Source organism: Protopterus annectens, chromosome 4.part0, assembly GCF_019279795.1.
Source record: "Protopterus annectens isolate FY-2018-M chromosome 4.part0, PAN1.0, whole genome shotgun sequence".
Classification (NCBI taxonomy): domain Eukaryota; kingdom Metazoa; phylum Chordata; order Ceratodontiformes; family Protopteridae; genus Protopterus; species Protopterus annectens.
In genome coordinates, this window is record NC_056733.1 from 336,801,080 (window position 1) to 336,821,504 (window position 20,425).

The window sequence follows — 20,425 nt, forward strand, 5'->3', positions numbered from 1 at the left end:
AATAATGGTGGTAGGTATTTCCTCCCTTACTAAAATCTGAGGAATCCCCCTCAGTACCTTGGGTATTATCAGATGAGGTCCCCCCTCATCATCAGGTGCAGACATAGGAAAATCCTCAGAGGATGTGTGACTTTGGATCCATGTTGGCCTCCAATGGGGTCACTGCAGAGGAATCCAAAGCAAGCAGAAGCCTCTAAAGACATGTCCAAGGGAGACTAGACAGCAATTGGATCAGGCCTAATATTTTTGGCCTTCTTTGCAGACAGCTGACCCTCGGGATTCTACCCTGAGCCAACAACTTAAGTCTCTGGTTCTCAAGATATATGGACAAGGAGAGATGACTATGCAGGAAAGCACTCAAGCAAAACAGACACTGGTCTTGATAGTCTTTATGAGAAATTTGCCTCCCACACTGACATCTTCCCTTCCTGGATGACATTAAACAAAAATAGAAAAATGAGAGAAACTCCAACAGGGGTTATCTGAAAGCAGCTTGGTAATAAGCATAGAAGAAGGGCATTCAGACTGATATTTGATAAAGGTGTTTGGACTGGCAGCAAAAAATTGAGTGCATGCATCTGCACATCACCTTTACTTTCTACTCCTTGTACAGGCAGCATAACTGTGATGTCAGCAGACATACAGTACAGAAAAAATGGCCTAGAAAAATGTACATTTATCCATCATTTCAAATGGATATCCAGTATCAAGTAAAAGCAAAGTTCTGAGATCTGCATTTTTTATTCAAACGTTTTATTGAGTTCACAATATGAAGCACATTATTTTAGCAATAATCTGTAAATAATTGTGGAGATTGTTTTATTTACCCATAGCTGGCATCATTGGATCTTTGATACTATACAATGTCAATATTTAAAAAAAAATACTTTAAAATAATGGCACTGTATTTCAGAACTTTTTTCTGTTCCATCTCTTCTCACAGTCTTAAATAAATGGGGATGGTAGCAAATACCATGTACAGAGCAGACATAGGCTAGGTACATAACAGCATTTTCACAGTATATTAACTTAAATGCATTTTCTTGCATTTTTTCAAAGAAGTTAGAGGTGTGCCTGCATCCTGTTCATAGGAGACTAATAGGTTAACGGCTTAAGAGCCCTTACAAGCCTAGCCAATATAACCCAATTTTACTCAATATATGGCCTCTAGGAGCAAGAGGATGGCATGAATTTGTGCCTATGCATTAAGTATCTTACAGACTACCTCTGTCCATTAGGGACATGCGCACTAATTCAGGTATGAATTTGCAGTTCCCATCCATTGATCCAAACTGTGTTTGAAGAGGGCCAGGGAAGGGCTCTACTTAATGTGTATAGGAAGCCCATTCCAAAGAAGGGGCAATCCCTCAAGCACATATCTGTCTCTCCAGCATATTTTATTTGAGCTGCTGACTAAGTTTAGATCCATAGATTGGGTGACCCTCATGATGTTTGACTTGTGGATGTGTAGCAGCTCCATTAGGGCTGGATTTGTGAGTGCCCTGTAGGACAGGCATAGGCCATCCCTTAATAACTGGTAGGAGATAGAGTAAAGGGAAAGGGATTATCATCTATCTGCACAGTACATGTTGTTTTACAGCCTGCATTTTCTTTGTAAGGAACCTCTGAGGTCACTCCAGCTGCTGTAAGTGCCAGACCAAGTATATGCCAGATGGCACATTGTACTCTAGTATTGGTCTAATGAGGGCTGAGTACAGTGGGAATATAATTTCCTTGGATCTGGATGCCATACCCTTCCTCATAAGTTGGGCTACATAGAAGGACTTTCCATATCACTGTGGACATATGGTGGTCAAAGTTCACTCTACTATCTATCTGTGTACCTAGATATCTTACCTCTGAATCTACTCTCAGGGGAATGCTATTTATGTTATAATTTGCAGAGTATTTGACTTTCCAAAGGGTATGATAATGCATTTTTTCACATTTAGTTTTATGCCATTGTTCTGGCACTAATTATTTGTCTGATCTACACCATCCTGAAGGATATCTACATCACTGGGGGATTAAATGATTCTCCCACCTTGCAGTGATTGGCAAATGTTGTAATCCAGAGGCCTTCCACATTAGCCTTGACTTTAGAGAAGTATATTCCAAACAGGAGTGGTGCCAGTACTGAGCCCTGTGGCACACCACTGTTAACTGACCTCTTGCTGGATCTGGATTCACCCATTTTAACCACATGTATCCTGTCCATGAGCTAAATAGCTATCCATTTGGTGATAAAGGTATTTGTGCCCAGTTTTGTGAGTTTATTCCCCGAGTCGGGAATTGTGTCAAATGCCTTGCTCAGGATGAGGTAGGAGATATGTACTGTTTTTAACCTCATCCATGGCCTTAGTAAATTTCTCATAGAAATCCACCACATTCAGTAGGCACAACCTGCCCTTGACAAAGACAAACTGGGTCAGGTCCAGTGTTCGGAGGTTTTCTATGTCATTATTTATTAAGTCCATGATTATTCTTTCCATAGCCTTATATATTTAAAACTAGTCAAACTTATGGGTTTATAATTTCCTGGGTCAGTAGATGGTCTCCCTTTATGCAGGGTGATGACTGTTGCTGTCCTTCATTCTAGTGGGACAAAGTCAGTCAGGAGGCTGTGTTTAAATAGAAATCCTAATGGGCCTAACAAGCCCTGATTTAAGCTGTTTAAGAGGCAACCTGGTATATTGTCAGGCCCCACTGAAGCCATGTTTTTAGCTTTAGAGAGTGCACTGGCAAGAGTGGTGGAGGGTATTTCTTGGAAGAGAACTGGGGGGGGGGGGGTGATGGGAAGGTGAAATCTGAGCTGTTGTCCAGCCTATTTTCTATATCTTCCAACTGAATATAGGTGATGCCATCTATAGTTAATGATGTACATTGTTGGGTGTTGCCCTTAAGACTGAAAAATGCTTTATGGTTATAATCAGCTTTGGAAGCTATTTTTACGACAAAGTCTGCTTTCAGAGACTTGACTAGTTCCATGAATGATTTACTTGTTTAGACTAATGAGGGACATTTTGATGTCATGCACATTCCTTATTACTTGTCATCAGGATTTTCTGTCTTTTGTTGTGCAACCAATTAATACCAGGGGTATACCACGGAGGCTTGTTTTTGTGGTTTTATCTGGGTTTATTTCAGCCTGGCACTGCTGTTACTATGCAGTTGTTTATATGGTCGTACAGGGCTTCTGTGTAAGCCTCTGCATAGGTTTCTGTGTTTTCTGGATATGGGGGAGCTTGGAAACTAGCTATGCTATTCCTTAATAGGAGGTAATGTACCTTAAAGAAGTTCTTAAAGATTTTGCAGTTAGGTGGGGGGGGGGGGGCTAGTTTTACCATTATTTCAAGGGACACTGCTTTGTGATTTGATCTTACCAGTGAGGACATCATACTAAGGGGGGTGCAGTACTCTCATATTTGTGAGTACCAGATCTAGGACATTTGTTTCCCTAAGGGGAGCGCAGTCTAGCTGTTCCAGGGCATTTGAATTTACAAAGTCAAGAAATCTTTGGGTCTGCATGTTAGTGGTCGTGTATGCCTCCCAGTTAATGGACGGGTAGTTAAAATCACTCATAAGTTATGTATTGGGCTGGATAGTGAGTCTAGTAACTACAGATATGATGTATTGTTTTCCTGGTTCATGGTGGGGGACCTGTAGCTAACAGGAAAATCATAATGGATTTTTCCCAAAGTTACTTGGGCACGGAGTAGCTCAAGAATGTCATATTGTTTGACCAGCCTTGAGGTGTGTTTATCCTTTATATAGACAGATACACCTCTACCTTTTGCTCTTCCATTCCAGAAGGTAGTCAAAATGTATGAAAGACATTATAGCATGCACTTCTAGAGTGCTTTCTGTGGATTTGAACCATTTTTCAGTAACCACAGACATCAGTATTCTCCAATGTGAGGAGAGCTTCAAAGAAGTGCAGTTTCTTGTAGCTTACCATTTTTTAGCACTCTGACATAGTATTCTGCTAACTTTGCTGTTGTGCATTTCAGGAGGTTGGCAGCATGTACTTCCATTCATTTTATTTCACCAGTTAACAGCACATAGAAATATGGTGGCAGTAGCTTTTATTGTAAGTAGCTACAGCCACAGGAATTTGTGATGTTTTCCTTTTGTTTTGCAGCCAGACTGTTTTTGTGATTAATGTTGAATTTACTACAGGTATGATGATTGTTCTTTCCAGTCAGTGCAGATTTCTCTGAATGCTAATTAGTTGTATTAATTTTTATTGTATAATTTCACTAGGGTTGCCACCTTTTCAAATGCCCAAAGTGGGAAATTTTTTGTAGAAATGTCAGATTTGTCAGGACAAAACATACCCACAGCCAGTACAAAGGACAGAACTTCACTTTTTTGCCAAAATAAAAGCTTTTTCCTGTAGCATTTTAGTTGGTAATTCTGTTTTTTTATAACATTTAGGTGTTTCAAATACAAAATAACTGTTTTATGCAACCATTAAAAAAATATAGGAAATATTTTTTGTGCTAAAATCTCAGGACATTTGCTATTTTTTTCAAATTCTTTGGCAGGACACAACTGCCCAAAGAGGGACTGTCCCTCACAAAGTGGGGCAGGTGGTAACTCTAATTTCACCTAATCAACTGAAAGGCAGGACTTCTGAGAATATTACGTGTACTCCAGCTTGTCTTAGAGCCCTTCTCCATTCCTCAAATGTTTCTTCCTGCACTGCTTAGATTCTTTTCTCAGTCAGGGCAGCTACTCCCCCATGGATAGCAACATGAAACTTCTACCTCTTCAAATTGTTGCTAGGGCTCAGAAGGTTTACTTTTTGACTCTTCCTGCCATAGTACCAGGCAGGGGCTGAACAACAGAAGATTCTGGCCTAGGCTTCAGAGTGAGAAGTTCCCTCCATCGTGTCTTTCACAAGAAGCTTAAGACACTGGTTTTCAAGGTAGAACACCAAGCTTAAGGCACTGGTTTTCAAGGCAGAGCACCAAAAGAAAGTCTTCTATGAAGGGTTTTAGCTACAAAGGCCAGACAGATGGAACAGTATGTACAGTCATGCGAGGCATCAAGGCAAAATAGACATTGTTTGTGGCAGTCTCTGTAGGGAATTTGTCTCCCACACTGGCATTTACCTTTCTTGGATGACATGAAACCCCACAAGCAACATTAAAAAAAAGATAAGTAAAAAAAAGAACCCCAGCCTGGCACTTATCTGCAATGGCTTGGTGAACCAGCAATTGAACAGGCGTTTAGACCGACGAACAAATGATGGCGTTCAGACTGGCGGCAAAGAAGTTCTGAGCATGGTATGTCTGGACATCACCTTTATGCCCTACTCTATGCAAGAAGCATACATGTGATGTACAGCATACGTTAAATCAACCAAAGGCTTTGGTATACTGGCCTGGCATCAGGCCAACTTTGGCAGGGGATAGTTAATGTAATTAAATACTGCTACAGTGAAATGGAAGGACACCTTTAGCACTTAGTCCTACACTTCTAATAGATTAATTCACTAAAAGAAAATGTTTACCTCTCCCTTAGGATTTTAGTCACCTTCCTTGGATTTTCCTTGGGTATGGTTATCCATAATCTCTTTAGTTTCTACTCTTGATGAATACTTAGAAGGATTTAGCTATGCTGGAAGAGCTTAACATCTATGGACTAGAACTTTTGAAAGAATATGCATATTTTCTTCCAGTCTTTCCCTCCTGGAACTCACTGTGATCCAGTTGTTTCTCATTTGTTTTCACAGTCTGTGCTATGTTTTCTGTTAAACTCAGTAGCATCTGGTATGGCAGATGGTCCATCAAAAACTCCTTAAATATATGTAAACATGAAAGACAGTAGGTGTACAGGGGCTTGCTTCCCTGCACAAAAAAAATGCTCTTTTTGTTATTTTGTTGAATATGATGATTTGGAGAAGCCTTTTTCTGTGAAAAATGTACTTGCTTTAAAACATGAAACTCAAGAAATCCTGGTAAGGCTTGTCCCTATATAAGCACATCTACCTCTAGGAGGGCTTAGGTGGTGGGATAGAGGAAAAGTAGAAACCGTGCATCAGACTTTAAACCTAACCAGTACAACTCGTACATATGAGAAAAGAATGCTTTACCTTCAAACCAAAAAATGTGTACTAGAAATACAGAACAAAATAAATAAGAACACAATAAAGTGTAACAGACCATTTCTGAGGCATGATTTTTATTAATGCAGTATCTGCTGATGTTTTAATTTGTTTTCTGCACTAATATGTTTCAATCTGACCAGTGAGTAGCTACAACCATAAACAAATTTCTGCAAACACGTCAATATAAAATGATTATTTCACAGAATATAAGCACACTATAATACTTCTCTGCAAAGAAGGTGCAAATGGACTCACCATTCCTGCTGCTGATAGCTTTTTGAAAGTGTTCTCGAACAATCTCTGTTCTAACAGAATCAAGGTCACTGTCAATGGTAACTTCCTCAAAACGTGTCAGTGGAACTCCTTTAAATTAAGTTAAATAATTAAAACATGTTTACGTAAACTTTATATTTTCATTTTAGTGAAAAAAGCAACACTTACCTGCCACACATTTCACTGCAGCTGCCTGAAAGGTATCCCTAGGCTTATCTGATTTTAAGCTTTTTGAACCTGTTTGTGATCCAAAGCTGCTGGCTCTTTTATGTGAAGCAGATCCTGAAAATAACAGCAAAGGTGTGTGATTAGGTACTGGAAACACCTCCTCACCTAATCACAGCATTAATCATCTACTCTTCTTCATGAGCGCTTAACCCCATCTCTTAATGAAAGCTATAGCATTAGACAGTTTATAGGGCAACAGTCTTAATAACTAACCATTAATGACTTTACAAAGCCTCATTCTTCTATACTCTTATCAAATCCTAGTGAAAATGAAAGCAAGTAACATGCACTCAGTGTGCTAATAAAAAAGGACTACACTCCGGTGAATCAGCAGAGAAGTGCCACAGTATTTGCTAAAATAATCACTTCTGCTGGTTTGACCATACTGTTTTTTGTGTTACCTGTTCATAAATATGAGTAGACTGGGATTACAGGATGTATGTCTTTGGATTGTATTCCATACATCTGTTTAATGGTAGAGGGAGACTACAAGACTACCTAGCTTGCTTTTTTAGGAAGTTAATATTTTATCACTTTTCCATCCTCTTTCTCCCTCTATCCTTTCTCTTCTGGTCTTACATTTTTAATACAGTCTCCATGGGACCCGCCAACATCTCTGGTTGTATACTACATGAACTCAGGTATAAGCTCTCAGCTCCATTAGGCACCCTATTCAACCAAAGCTTGAGCACCAGCTTTGTCTCAGCAGAATGGAAGACAGCCACTGTCATCCCTCTACACAAAGGTAGAATATCCACTAACCCAGGCAATTATAGGCCCATCGGCCTAACTAGTCTGATCTGCAAGGCCATGGAATGCATTATCATGGACCTTATAAACAAGGACATTGGCAATCTCCAAACTCTTAAACTCACACAGTTTGGTTTTCTCAAAGGGAGATCATGCCTGTTAAACTTGGTCAACTTCTTCGAAACAGTCACCAAAGCCATGGACCAGGAGAAGACGGTGCACACCTCTTACCTTGACCTAGCCAAAGCCTTTGAGACTATTTCCCATGCGAGCATAACAGATAAACTCTCCCAGCTAGACATCAACCCATATGTTACCAGATGGGTAGCTAACTGGCTCACTGATAGAACCCACTTAGTCAAAATAGGGGAAGTCACCTCGAGTAGCAGTAGACCTGTGACAAGCGGTGTACCCCAAGGATCGGTCTTGGGCCTCTACTGTTTGGGATATACTTTTCATAGGTGCAAGCCAAAATTAGTGGTCTGTGGCTGACTAAGTTTGTAGATGACTGCAAGCTGGATGCTGTTTTAAATTGTCCTAGTGATATGAACATCCTCCAAGAGGGCCTTACCCAAACTAATGACTGGTGCCAGAAGCATGGCCTCAAACTGAATGCAAGAAATGCATTATTATCCCCTTTGGGGAAAATGGAGTCCCCACTAATTATCACATTAATAACAATGTACTAAGCACATAATCAGTCTTGAGGGACTTGGGCACCCAGGTAGATAGCAATCTGACTTTTGACCACTATGTTGCCTCCATTGTACGGAAGGCTTTCTACATGGCCCATCTCATAAGTAATGGTATTTCATCGAGGAAAGTACAGTTGTGTACACTTACCATAAATGTAGATGTTCAAGTGTATTCCCTGTTGCAGTCATCACATTTGGGTTATCTGCTTGCAGTATCCCTCAGTCGGCCTGATTATCAAAGTCTTGGGTCATGAGTTGGTTGCTGTCTCATCTTCCATGACGTCAGGTAGTCAGGGGTATAAAGCATGCAGCCGATGCCATTACATCAGTTTTTCTTGCCCCAGATGTCAGGTGCTCCCCTTAATGGGAAGCAATTAAATATATATATATATCTATATATATTTATATATATATATATATATATAGATATATATATATATATATATATATATATATATATATATATATATATATATATATAAGGTTATACCTCCAACAAAAAAGCAAATACACCAAAAAGCCTTTAAGTATAGTAAAGGAGGATACAGGTATAGCCAAAAGAAGTCAGGTGGCTAAAGGGAGGGTAACCAGGACTGAGACAGTGAATACACTCGAACATCTACACTTATGGTAAATGTACACAACTGTACTATGTTCTTCGTGTTTCACTGTTGCAGTCATCACATTTGGGTAGATTCCCAAAGCTAAGGATGGGAGGAGGAATTTAGATAGCATTAGGACCAGTTATAAGGCCCTGCAAGACTGCAGTGGGGCAAAGCCAGCTCTGGATTTAGAGAAAATTGGCAAATGGTAATGCTTGGTGAAAGTATGTACAGAACTCCAGGTAGCAGTTTGTAGGATGTCTCTGGTAGGGACACCTCTGAGAAAGGCTGTAGAGGTAGATGCAGCCCTGGTTGAATGGGGTCTAATCCCCTGTGGGATAGATTTTCCATGGTGCTTACAGCAGAAATGAATGCTATGGCCTATCCATTTAGAAATGGTTTGCTTTGAAATAGCCTTCCCTTCTGCCCCTGCAGCAAATGCCACCAGCAGTTATTCAGATTTCCTTTGAGGTTTAGTCCTGTCCAAGTAAAATCTAAGTTGCCTGTGCACATCTAAGGAGTGCAGTATTCGTTCCCCATTGTTCTGTGGATTAGAAAAGAAGGTTGGCAAATGAATGGACTGATTAAGAGCCACAGTGGATACCACCTTGGGCATGAAAGAGGGATTGGTCCTGAGGGGCACCCTGTCTGCATGAAAGATGATGAAAGGCTCCACTGCCATATGGGCCTGTAATTCAGATACCCTTCTTGCTGAAGTGATTGCTAAAAGGAAAGCTGTTTTCCAAGAAATGAATTTTAACTCTGCAGTTGCAGCTGGCTCAAAAGGAGGAAGAGTGAGTTTTTCCAATACAAAGTTAAGGTCCCAGGCTGGAGTTGGGGCTCTCCTGGGTGGTCTTAAGTTTTTGGCCCCTCTGAGGAACTGCTTGAGCAGTGGGTGAGAAAAGAGGGGTGGTTCTGTGATGAAATGGCTGAAATGGCTGAGGCGTGAATTTTGATGGAGGAAAAGGAAAGGCCCTTATGAAGCATCTCAGTTAAGTATTGAAGAATCTGAGATAAATTGGGTGCTGCTGTGGCCATCCCTTGAGTTTGGTTCCAGGCACAGAATCTTTTCCATTTTTCAGCATAAGATTTTCTAGTACTAGGCCTCCTTGCCTCCAAAATGACATCCAACACTTATTTACTGAGGGATGGTAATGGAGAGATTAGGTAATTAGCCAGGCTGCCAGGTTCAGGGTTTGAAGCTGGGGGTGCAGAATCTGGCTCTCCTGCTGTGACAGCAGGGTAGGGGTCTGAGGCAGGTGCCATGGGGCCAGCTGTGACACACTGCGCAAGAGGGGGTACCAGTGTTGGCATGGCCATTCTGGTGCAATCAGTATCATCCTTGGTTTGGCGTGAGAAGGCCTGGAAGAGGCAGGAAAGGACCAATTTTTTGAGGGCCAATGCCTACTAAATCTAGGAGGCTGCACTTGTAAGAAATCTTTAACAGTTTGCATAGATTTAGCTTTTTCCTCCGTCTTTTTAAGAACTTCTTCTGCTTTGTTGCCGAACAGGCGGTCCTAATTTAAGGGAGCATCCAGCAATTTAGTTTTAACATGACCTGGCAAAGATTGCTCCTTAAGCCAAGCATACCTCCTAAATACAGACCCAGTGACAGCAGCCCTGCAAGATGCCTCTTGTGAATCAAAACCACATTGCAAAGTATGTTTTCCAACCTGTTCAGCAGAATGCATTAAATCCTGTAAATCCTTATTTTCAGCACAATCAGGAATCAACATCATTTTCTGTTTAAGCAATCCAATAATATGCTGCTGATACTTTAACATATGAAACTGGCAATTTAAGACCTTGATGGCCAACTTTGCAGAGGTGTATACCTTCTTACCCCATCTGTCCAGGGCCCTGGAATCTCTATCAGAGGGAGTAGGATTTTTGGCAGTAGTAGCCATAATGCCCATGGGTCCCTGTGAAATGGTCTCAGGATCCGCAGTAGGATTTTTAAAAAGGAACTTGTGAGAATCAGGAACCCTGTAATATCTATCAGGTTTTCTGGGAGCAGGAGGTAAAGCGTCAGAGCTCAAGCTAGATTCTGAAAAGGCATCGTCAACAATGTCCAGCACAGGAGGGATAGCTAAAGGCCTGTGTTGGGGCAGGAGTAAGAAATCTCTAAGCCTCTTTTTAGAATCAGTGTAATCCTTGCTTTCCCAGTGAAAATGCTCCCTAAGAGTATGCAAGGTTTCACCAAAAGAAAAATCCTCTGGGAGAGAAGCAGAGGGAATAGAGTCCTCTGCATCAGAATCCTCATAGGTGGATAAGGGTAAATCCTGGTCATCAGAGGAGACAGAAATTTCAGAATCCTGGTCAGAAGTATCATAAGCAAATTCAGTCCTAGGTCTCTTAGAGGGGGAAGGTTGGCTTCCCCTGATTAAAGTAATAAGGTCTTCAGCCATTCGTATCATTTGTTTTTTAGGCATAGAGGCCTGACCATGCAGTCTGGGTGTCGGTTTCCTAAGCATGGTTCGAGTTTTAGGACTAGAAGAAGAAGCTGGCATCAGTTTAATATGTAAGTCTGTAGGCCTGAATACACCCTCAGCAGCCGGTGCCTACACAGAGGCTCTGGACCCATCCAAGGTAGAGACATCCACAGGTTCCACAGTTGAAGCATCTCATGGCATACCAGACTCCGAATGGGTCTCAGTAGAGGCCTGCGAATCTGAAGTAGTGGGTAACAGGGGCTGCGAAAGCACCTCATTGAGTACCGGCGAACTGGCGACTAGCTTTAGGAGAAGCGTCGTTGGCAGCTTTGGACCTAGGTGGCCTGTCTCTGTCCTTATCTTTGCGTTTTTTCAGAATGTCGATAGTCAGGTGGCTTACCGAAGACATATCTGGATAATTGACCCGAGTACCAAAATATTTAGAAGGAAAAATGTACAGATGACGAATAGTTCATGGTTTAAATAAGGCACAAAACTGACAGCAAGGTACATCGTGGTCAGGGCCTAGGCAAGGAATACAGTACGAATGAAAATCTTTATGAGGTATTTGCTTTCCACAAGAAATACAATTATTGACTTTTACTGACATCGGTTTAGAGCAAGAAAAAGTTTCCCCAACAGAGTACTTAGCTTTTGTTGAAGACTTTGGTTTTGAAACTCGAAAATGAAAATTTCAGGAGTCGGCTGACCAGCACTTGCGAACTGCTTTTGCTTCGGGCACTGCATGGCAAGAAAGACTGATGTAATGGCGTTGGCTGCATGCTTAATACCCCTGACTACCTGACATCATGGAAGATGAGACAGCAACCGATGCAGGACCCAAGACTTTGATAATCAGGCCGACTGAGGGCTACTGCAAGCAGATAACCCAAGTGTGATGACTGCAACAGTGAAACACGAAAGAACATCAAGAAGGTCATAACATCCCTGTACTCCTCCCTTATCGAGTACAATGCTCCCTTCGGCATGTACCTTGCCAAACACATGCAGCAGCTGGAGACCACAGAGGTTCCTGACCAGGGAAATACAGGGTCTCAAACAGCTATCCTATACAGATAGGCTAAAAGCCCTGTCCCTCTACTCAGTCTCATACAGACTGCTCAGAGGTGACCTGTGTCTGGCATACAAGGCCATCTCAGACCCAGCCTTGATGGAGTTGCTGCATATCCACAAGTCAAACTCCACTTGCGCAACCTGCACTCAAAGCCACAACTTGGTCTGTGACATTAATAGAACTTGTTGGAGGGATAGATTTCTGTCCCAAATTCTCCTCCATTTATGGAATAGACTCCTTCTCCGTGTCAAGCAGAGTACCTCTTTAGCCCTCTTTAAGAGGAACCTGGACAACTGGATGGAAAACAGAAAATACACCCCTGGAATCCCACCTGTGTCCCTGCTGGACAGGGGAAACAGGTGCTGACTTTGTGGGAACATGGGCAAAATTCTTGACTAGGCTTATAAGGGTCTCTGGGCCAATAGCCTAGTATCATCCTATGAATCTATGAGCCTATAATGTTTCCATGGATACCCTCCTTGCCACTTATTCCAGCATCCCATTTCACAGATTCATAATCTTTTTCCTTGAAGAAGTTCTTTTGAAGATCTACGGAGTATCAGATATCTAAAATCTGCTCCTTCTGCTCTCTTTCATAGTCCGACCAATTTCCTATTCAAAGAAACCCCTTTAGATCTTCTCAGTGTAATGCTGTTCACCAATATTAAGTTTATCTGTCCCTTATGGCATTTAGTGAGGAGAATATCAGCTACTCTAATCTAAAATGATACTCATTCCCTCTGCCCCACATAACCGTCTGGTGGCTTTGTCATGGGTGCCTTCCTGTAGCCAAATACCCCTCTATCTGTATGTTATCCACAGCTGTATGCAGTACTCAAGGTGTGTCTAACTGGTGTACCTAAACGGGTAATGCTAGGGCAAGAACATATATATATATATATATATCTATATATATATATATTTTTATATATATATATATATATATATATATATATATATATATATATATATATATATATATATATATATATATATATATATATACATATAAATAAGGTCTATATTATATATTCATTGTTTCAAAACTTCGAATCCCATATGTTCGACAACATATGATCAAAGTTTGAAACTTCGAATATATAATAAAACATAATAAAAAAAATAAAACTTGCCTTAACGGTCCAAGCAGGGGGGCAAGCCCCCCTGCACCCCCCTACTTAAATATACCAACTCCGAGATCACACTTCAGTGCAGAAAAGGGAAATTCTCCCATTCTGCACCATACAGCGCCGTTACATTTAACCTTCAAATTTTTCAAATTTCGATCATATGGTGTCGGCCATATGACAGTCGAACTTTGAAAAGTTTGTTCATGTAATAGGAACCCTATAAATATATATGCATACACACATATCACACACACACACACATATATATATATATATATATATATATATATATATATATATATATATCAATATAGCTATATCTGTTTGTATAGACAGAGAAAGAGAGAGAGCATCTCGTTTCCCAGTAAACATACAAACAGAGGTAAACATACACAAGAAATTAAACAAAATTTTCTCTGAATAATATGCATCTGTTAGAAACTTTCTGGCTAAAAGTTACATCGTGACCTTACGATTCCTGGCTTTTAAGTCCAAAACAGAATTTTCAGTGTCCTTATAGGCAGCATAATTCAGTTTAAGTTCTATTTTGGAGAGTATCTTCCAGCAGACAAAGCACTAACTCCTGTAAATGACTGATTCCTGTTGCCTTTTTTGAATAAACAGCCAGCACATCTGTTTACAAGTCCCCAAACAAAATGTCTTGTAGTTTTTGTATTTTAGAAGATTCCTTTGCTGTGCCATGGTTAACTACATCTGGAGGAGCAGTCTAAGCATCCTACTGTCCAAGCAAGACATTATCACATGATCTAGTCAGAATCGTCAAGCTGCAAACTCTGTAATATTGCAAACACTCAAGAAGCAAGACTTAGTTCCTTCTCCATGTTGCAGTACATTTTCACAATGACATCTACAGTTATATACCATTTCCACACGGAATATGCTAAAAAGGCATATACAATGCAGCTTTTCTTTACCTTTATCTTTTAACCAGTCCTGTACACATTTTTTTATTTGATACATCTTTAATGGTAGTTCATTTTTCATGCATTTTTCTTTGGAAAAACAATTACATTTTTACAGAGTATTACACTTCTCGCATGACATATGACTTTATTACAGTGCTGAAATAATCAGCTATTATAAATACTTTTTCAAATCAACAAAAAGCCATGTAAATGGACTTTTAAAAATGTGAACAGAAAATGACTAGTACATGTATTACCAGTATTTGTCAATAAGAAAAAAACAAATAAATGTAAGCTAACAGTATGAATACCTTGAGTATTTTTGCATGAGGTTGTATCAACTACCTACCCAAATTCAATTGTCTTGAGCATGCTTGTCTCTTGCCTGATCCTGGGGAGCAGCACTACATTTGCCCAGCTGTGGACCAGATGTCATAACTGAGGCTAAAGACTCTTTTCCCTCTCTAAGTCCTCCCTAGTCCTAGCAGGGTCCATCAGTCTATGTACAGGAAGGTCAACTTGGCCTTCCCATTGCTGAAGTCAATGCTCATGCTTTCAACTTCAATTAGATAACCAGGGTCTTATGAAACATACTATGTGGGTGTGGGATCACACTCTTAGGGAGCACAGAATGATGGAAGTTGGTAAAGGGACAGACCCCCCCCTTTGATTCTTATATGGAGATGAGGACTTGGACGGCATTATCCCTGAGACACACATGAATCATGTCCTCACTACTCTAAAACTCCCCATTGAATAGCTCCTTCTTTGGAGAAAACTTACAGTTCACAAAGTCTTTCACAGACCTTCTATATTTCTATTCCTTTCCACAAGAAATGTCTTAATGGGGATCTGAAGAGGAAGGAGAAGCAGTCTTGATTCATTCCCTCCAAGAAGCTAGTCGTTAAGAATCCTGCATATGGATAATGGAAGCACCTAAACTCTGCTTCTAAAACTACAAAGAAAGGAGACACCTTCAACAAGCCTCTTGCTGAATGGATTGAGAATTTGACCAAGCATCCTTGGGCTAGCTCTTACATTATCTTATCAGCCTAAACAAACACTACATAAAGTTGGATATTTGCTTCCAAAAATCTAAAGCCCCAAACAGTGATAACAAGAATGTATTCTCATCTGCAACACTGGGTCTTAGACCTCCTACCAATTTGTCACATCCATCCATATTCATTCTTCCTCAGTGGATCAGGCACTGCAAAAAGCAATCCTCCTTACCAGAGTCTGATCTCAAAGAGGAAGTGCTTAAGACCCTGACTAGGGCATCCAAACAGGCACACACATGATCTACTGTAGTGCTGATGCAATGGCTACTACAATGGGCTCAGCCTTGTGCCATTGCAGGATGGTCTGGCTAGAGCTATCCTTCCTGAAACAGTAGATCAGGCTTTCCATTCTGGATCCCCCTTTTATGCAGATGTCTTTATTTAGTCTGCCTTTAGAAGATCTTGCAGATGTTCTCTTAAAGAAGAGACAAGTCATCTTCACCGTAAAGTATCTCTTTGAGTCTGCTTCAGGCCAATCCATTTCTTCATCTTCTAAGCCTGGCCAACAACCAAAAAGAATTTTTTTGTAGATCAATAAGGGCTATCAAGTATTGCATATTTTGCCACTGTGAGATCACCCAGTTTGCACATCAGGATAACTCCACTGGCCAAGCAGCTACAGTCCCACAGCAGCCTAGAGGCACTTTTCTAAGTCAGTCCAGGCTTGATAAGCCTCATCAAGGAACAGTGGGTTCTAGATAGTATTGGGTTCTAGATAATACTGATGTTACCTACATATTAGGTTCTCATTTAGAAATAACTCTAGCAATAGATAAGATTGTCTCCAAAGTGCTGAAGGTGTAGGCCTGAAGTCCACTCCAAATGGACTGTAAAACGATGACCCTCTTTTAGAACGAGCCCAGAAGTACAGTTAATACCTCTTTCAACTTACAAATAGGACAGAAGGCTTTCATCAAATCCTGCATGTCAGTAACTTCAATGAGCACTTGTAGTATGTCAGCTTCTGGATGCTGAATCCGCCAAGGATAGTGCTTCTGCTGCAGCCAGGCATCTGGATAGCACTACTATATATTAGAAGAGGACATCAGGACCATGCCCATCTGCCAAAAAAAAAAAAAAACAACACCCTTCCCATATGACATATGAATTTTCTCACAGGCGTGCCTGTCCATCCCCTCTTCAAACTTAATGGGTCAATGGCAGTAAAAGATCATACTTGGAAAATGCTCTTCCTACTGGCCATCACCTCTGCCAACAGTTACTGGAGCTTCAAGTCCTTATGTGTAGGGAACAGTACTTTATCTTACAACAGAGCCACATGTTCCATAGAATAAACCAGCTTTCCTCCAAAATGTGATTAGCAAATTATCCTAGAATTACTCTACTCATCTCCCTGCTGTCTTCAGTGAGATGGAAGCCACAGAAGCAGGGAAGAGAGAGAAACCTCCACACTGTGAATGTGTATTTTCAGCTTAGGTAAATGGATTTAAGAAAAACAAACAGCTGCTCATCTCCTTTGTTCTGAGGAGGAAAGGGCTTGTAGTTACCAAGCAAACCTTTGTGAAGTAGAATGCCAACTGCATTATCTTTTGCCTTCAGGCAATTTGCTGCCCATTGTTATCAAATGCCACTTCACTAGAGGTATGGCTGCTTTCAGTGATTCCCTAAGGAACCTCTCTTTTGTAGAGATCCCTAGGCATGGACACTTGTTCATAAGTTCACATATTTATTTATTTATTTACATACTTATCTACATTAGACAAACAGACCTAAACAAGCTCAAGGCTTGCTACAATAAAATTGCTAAGTTTGCCACCCACTGGTGCATCTTATCGCAGCCGCCACTGTATCTCACTTAGAGAACTTGACTGGCTTGAACTCCCTCAACTTTTTTACCTGAATCAACTCTCTCTTGCCCACAAGTTAGTAAACCATTCTCTTAAAGTCCCATTCCTTCAAAACCTTCTCTAGCCCTACTGCTCCAGTAGACCACTACATTCCAGTAGCAACAATCTACTTCTAGTGACCAAACCCAAGAACTCAGCAGAAGAAGCACTATTCTCCTGCATCATATCCAGATTATGGAACAACGCCCCCCCCCATAACCACACTACCTTCTTGCAATCACTGCACTAAAAACTCACTTATAAAGTCTCTTGTTATGCCCATGCACTAATCCCGACTGGTAACCCTCCTTTTTACCTCCCCTTCCTCTTCCTCACCCCTCCCATAGCCACCCTGCCGCACAATGTCTGATCATTGCATTCCTCCCTCTGCAGGCTCTGACTCACCCTTTACCCTTCCCTTCCCTCCTCATTCAATCTCTCAGACCTGTTACAACATGCTTAACTACCTCACTTCATCTCAACTCCAAATACATATCCAACTGACTTACACCTAGCTTCCTCTCACTACCACGTATACTACTCACTCAGTCTCCTCTCTTACTCCTCTATCTTCCCCTTCCATCCCACTAGCCCTTCTAGCTTGTTCCACCATTGTGTGGAACACCTGCTTTATATCTGTTTGAGTTTAGTGCAATATTTGTATATAACATTTAAGTATATGAGTTTAGAACAGTATTCGTTTGAGCTTAGTACTATCTGTATATACATTCTACCTTTATTCCTAGCCTCTAGCTAGATATTGGTATATCTGTTCATTACTATGTTTCATATTGTATGTACAGCTAATATTTGCTGCAGTATGTATTATTTGCTATTGTATGTATATTCAGTTGTTCTTCATGTACTCTGCTGCTCATTTATTGTTCTGTGGAGCTTTTCTCACCGGGCCTCCGCTGAAAAATGACCCGTGTCCAGTTTGAAATTGCCAGTAAACAAATGTAAATAAATAAATAATAAATACATTTATTTTACATTTGGTTACGGAAAAGTCTGACTGGACACAAGTCCTTTTTCAGCAGAGGCCCAGGGAGAAAAGCTTCACATATTACAGAAACATAAGACTATACATTATCCATCAAATAATACTTTAAAGTGTGCATTGACTAAAAGTAGGTTGGAAAAAAGTACAATATATCGGTACAAAGATGAATCATTTTAAACAGTACATTCAAAACAACATTCAGTATGATATGGTCATATAATAAAATAAAGTGTGCACCTAGAAGAAGGAGTAACTCTTGAGAGGAAGAGGTAAGTATGAGGAATGCAACTTACAAGATAAAGTGAGGTCAGCTGCCTAAAAATAATGGGGGAGTGTTTATCCTGGGTGAACAAGAAGAAGATGGAGTTAGACTTGCCTTGGGAGCCACAGTTACAAATCCAATTAGCTTGTAGGTGTGCTTTTAGAGATTTCTTAAACTGAGCTAGGGCTGTTGTGGCTGATATATTAGTGGGTAATGTGTTCCATTTTTTTAGCTGTAAAATCAGAATAGAGGGACGCACCTGCAGATTTGTTGGCTTTTGTGACTTGAAGGAGAGATTTGTTGCTGGAGCATAGGACCCTAGTACTGGAGTAAGAATGAATTAGGTTTTGTAATGCAGGGGTTTTCTTGGGATAGGATCGTATGGGTAAGTATAACCTGGTTGTAAAGGAGAAGATGAGAAAGTTCAAGCCAGTTAAGTTGCTTAAGGGCTGAGCAGTGATGTGCTTGATGTGGACTATTGGTGGCAAACTTTGCAATTTTGTTATAGCAGGCATCAAGTTTAGTTATATCTGATTTTCTAAGATTGGTGAGGATAGGGGAGGCATATAGAAGTGTAGAGATGAGATGTGTTTGTGCTATTTTAGCCCTGGTGATGTTTGTGAGGAATTGTTTGTTTCTATATAGTCCCCCCAATTTTTATGTACTTTCTTAATGATGAGTGAAATGTGAGTGTCAAATTTCATATTGCAGTCTATCTCAACTCCTAGATGTTTGGTGTGAGTGACAGGAGAGATAGTTGTTTTGTTAGAAGTGATAGCAAATGTGGGTTTGAAAGTGGAGTGGGGTGGAATATGAGAAGCTTGGTTTTATTAGGGTTTAGCACTTGTGAGTTGATAAGCCATTCTTCTACAGAAAGGAAAGAGGCTTGTATTTGTAATTGCAGTTCTTGAGGGGAAAGTGAGTAACAGATTAGTGCTGAGTCATCAGCATATTGGATGACTGAGGCATGTAGAGAAGAGGTATGTAGGTGTTTAGTGAAGATAGAGAAAAGTAAAACACCAAGAATGAAGCCTTTGGGAACACCCAGTGTGACTGGTAATAAAGGAGAGAGCTCTTGCTTCCATTGTACTGCTTGTTGTCTTTCTGTTAAGTAACTCTGAAACCAAATAAAGGTGTATTTGCTAAGATGTAGTTCTGACAGGGATTTAATGAGTTTGTTGTAATTAACCACATCAAATGTCATGGAGATGTCAAGAAAGATAGCAGAGATGTAGTTGCCATTATTTCTGTGGTTGTGTACTAGGTGAGTGAATGACATAAAGGCTGTTGTGGTGCTGTGATGGGGCCTGAAGCCAAGTTGAGTGTTTGTGAGAAGGTTGTGGGTGTTGAGGTAATCCATGATTTGTGTGTGTATACACCTCTCCAGTATTTTGGACATAGCTGATAGTATTGCTACGGGCCGATAGTTTGTTAACTCTTTTTTGTTACCCCCTTTATGGAGTGGAAGAATGTGAGAAATTTTCCAGGTCTCGGGGACTAAATTTTCGGATACAAAATGGTTAATAAAAATGGATACATGGTATGCAATGGTATCAGCCACTATTTTCAAACATTCACCTAGCAGTTTATCTGCAGCTAAGGTAGTAGGTTTCAGTTTCTTAAGAAGTTTCTTAATTATATCAGTAGAGACAGAGTGGAAGGTAAAGACATTGTTATTAGTATGGTAGTTGAGTGTTTGGTTGGAGTCTGGACAGGTTTGAGAGTTGGCTAGTGCAAGAATAGATCCAGTGAAAAATTTGTTGAAAATGGGTGATGATATTGAGTGAGGTATCACTTATGGTTGGGGGGGGGTACCTGATTTTCCAGGATGAAGAATGTTGTTTATCAAGCATTATTGTTTGGACTGTGACTAAGGGAGTCAGGATTCATTTGTTACCTTTATACATCAGTTGTTTGGGGTTTGTGTAATGGTTAAGATGTTCACCTCACAGACACAAGGTACAGGGTTTGATTCACACCTTTGGAAGCATGGCTAGACTTATAAAGACCCTCTGGGATCATTAAC

At 40.5% G+C, this 20,425-nt stretch overlaps 1 protein-coding gene across 1 annotated transcript in view; it reads right to left on the bottom strand.

The window, feature by feature from the left end:
* Positions 1 to 6,854, bottom strand: part of LOC122800252 (protein Daple-like) — a 475,569-nt gene extending 468,715 nt beyond the window's left edge. The window contains exons 1-3 of the mRNA XM_044069743.1: positions 6,830 to 6,854; positions 6,557 to 6,670; positions 6,371 to 6,478 (exon numbers count right to left, since the gene is read on the bottom strand). Coding sequence (XP_043925678.1) covers positions 6,371 to 6,478; positions 6,557 to 6,670; positions 6,830 to 6,854 — 247 coding nt within the window. The remainder of the gene's footprint in view (positions 1 to 6,370; positions 6,479 to 6,556; positions 6,671 to 6,829) is intronic.
* Between the last annotated feature and the right edge of the window lie 13,571 nt (positions 6,855 to 20,425).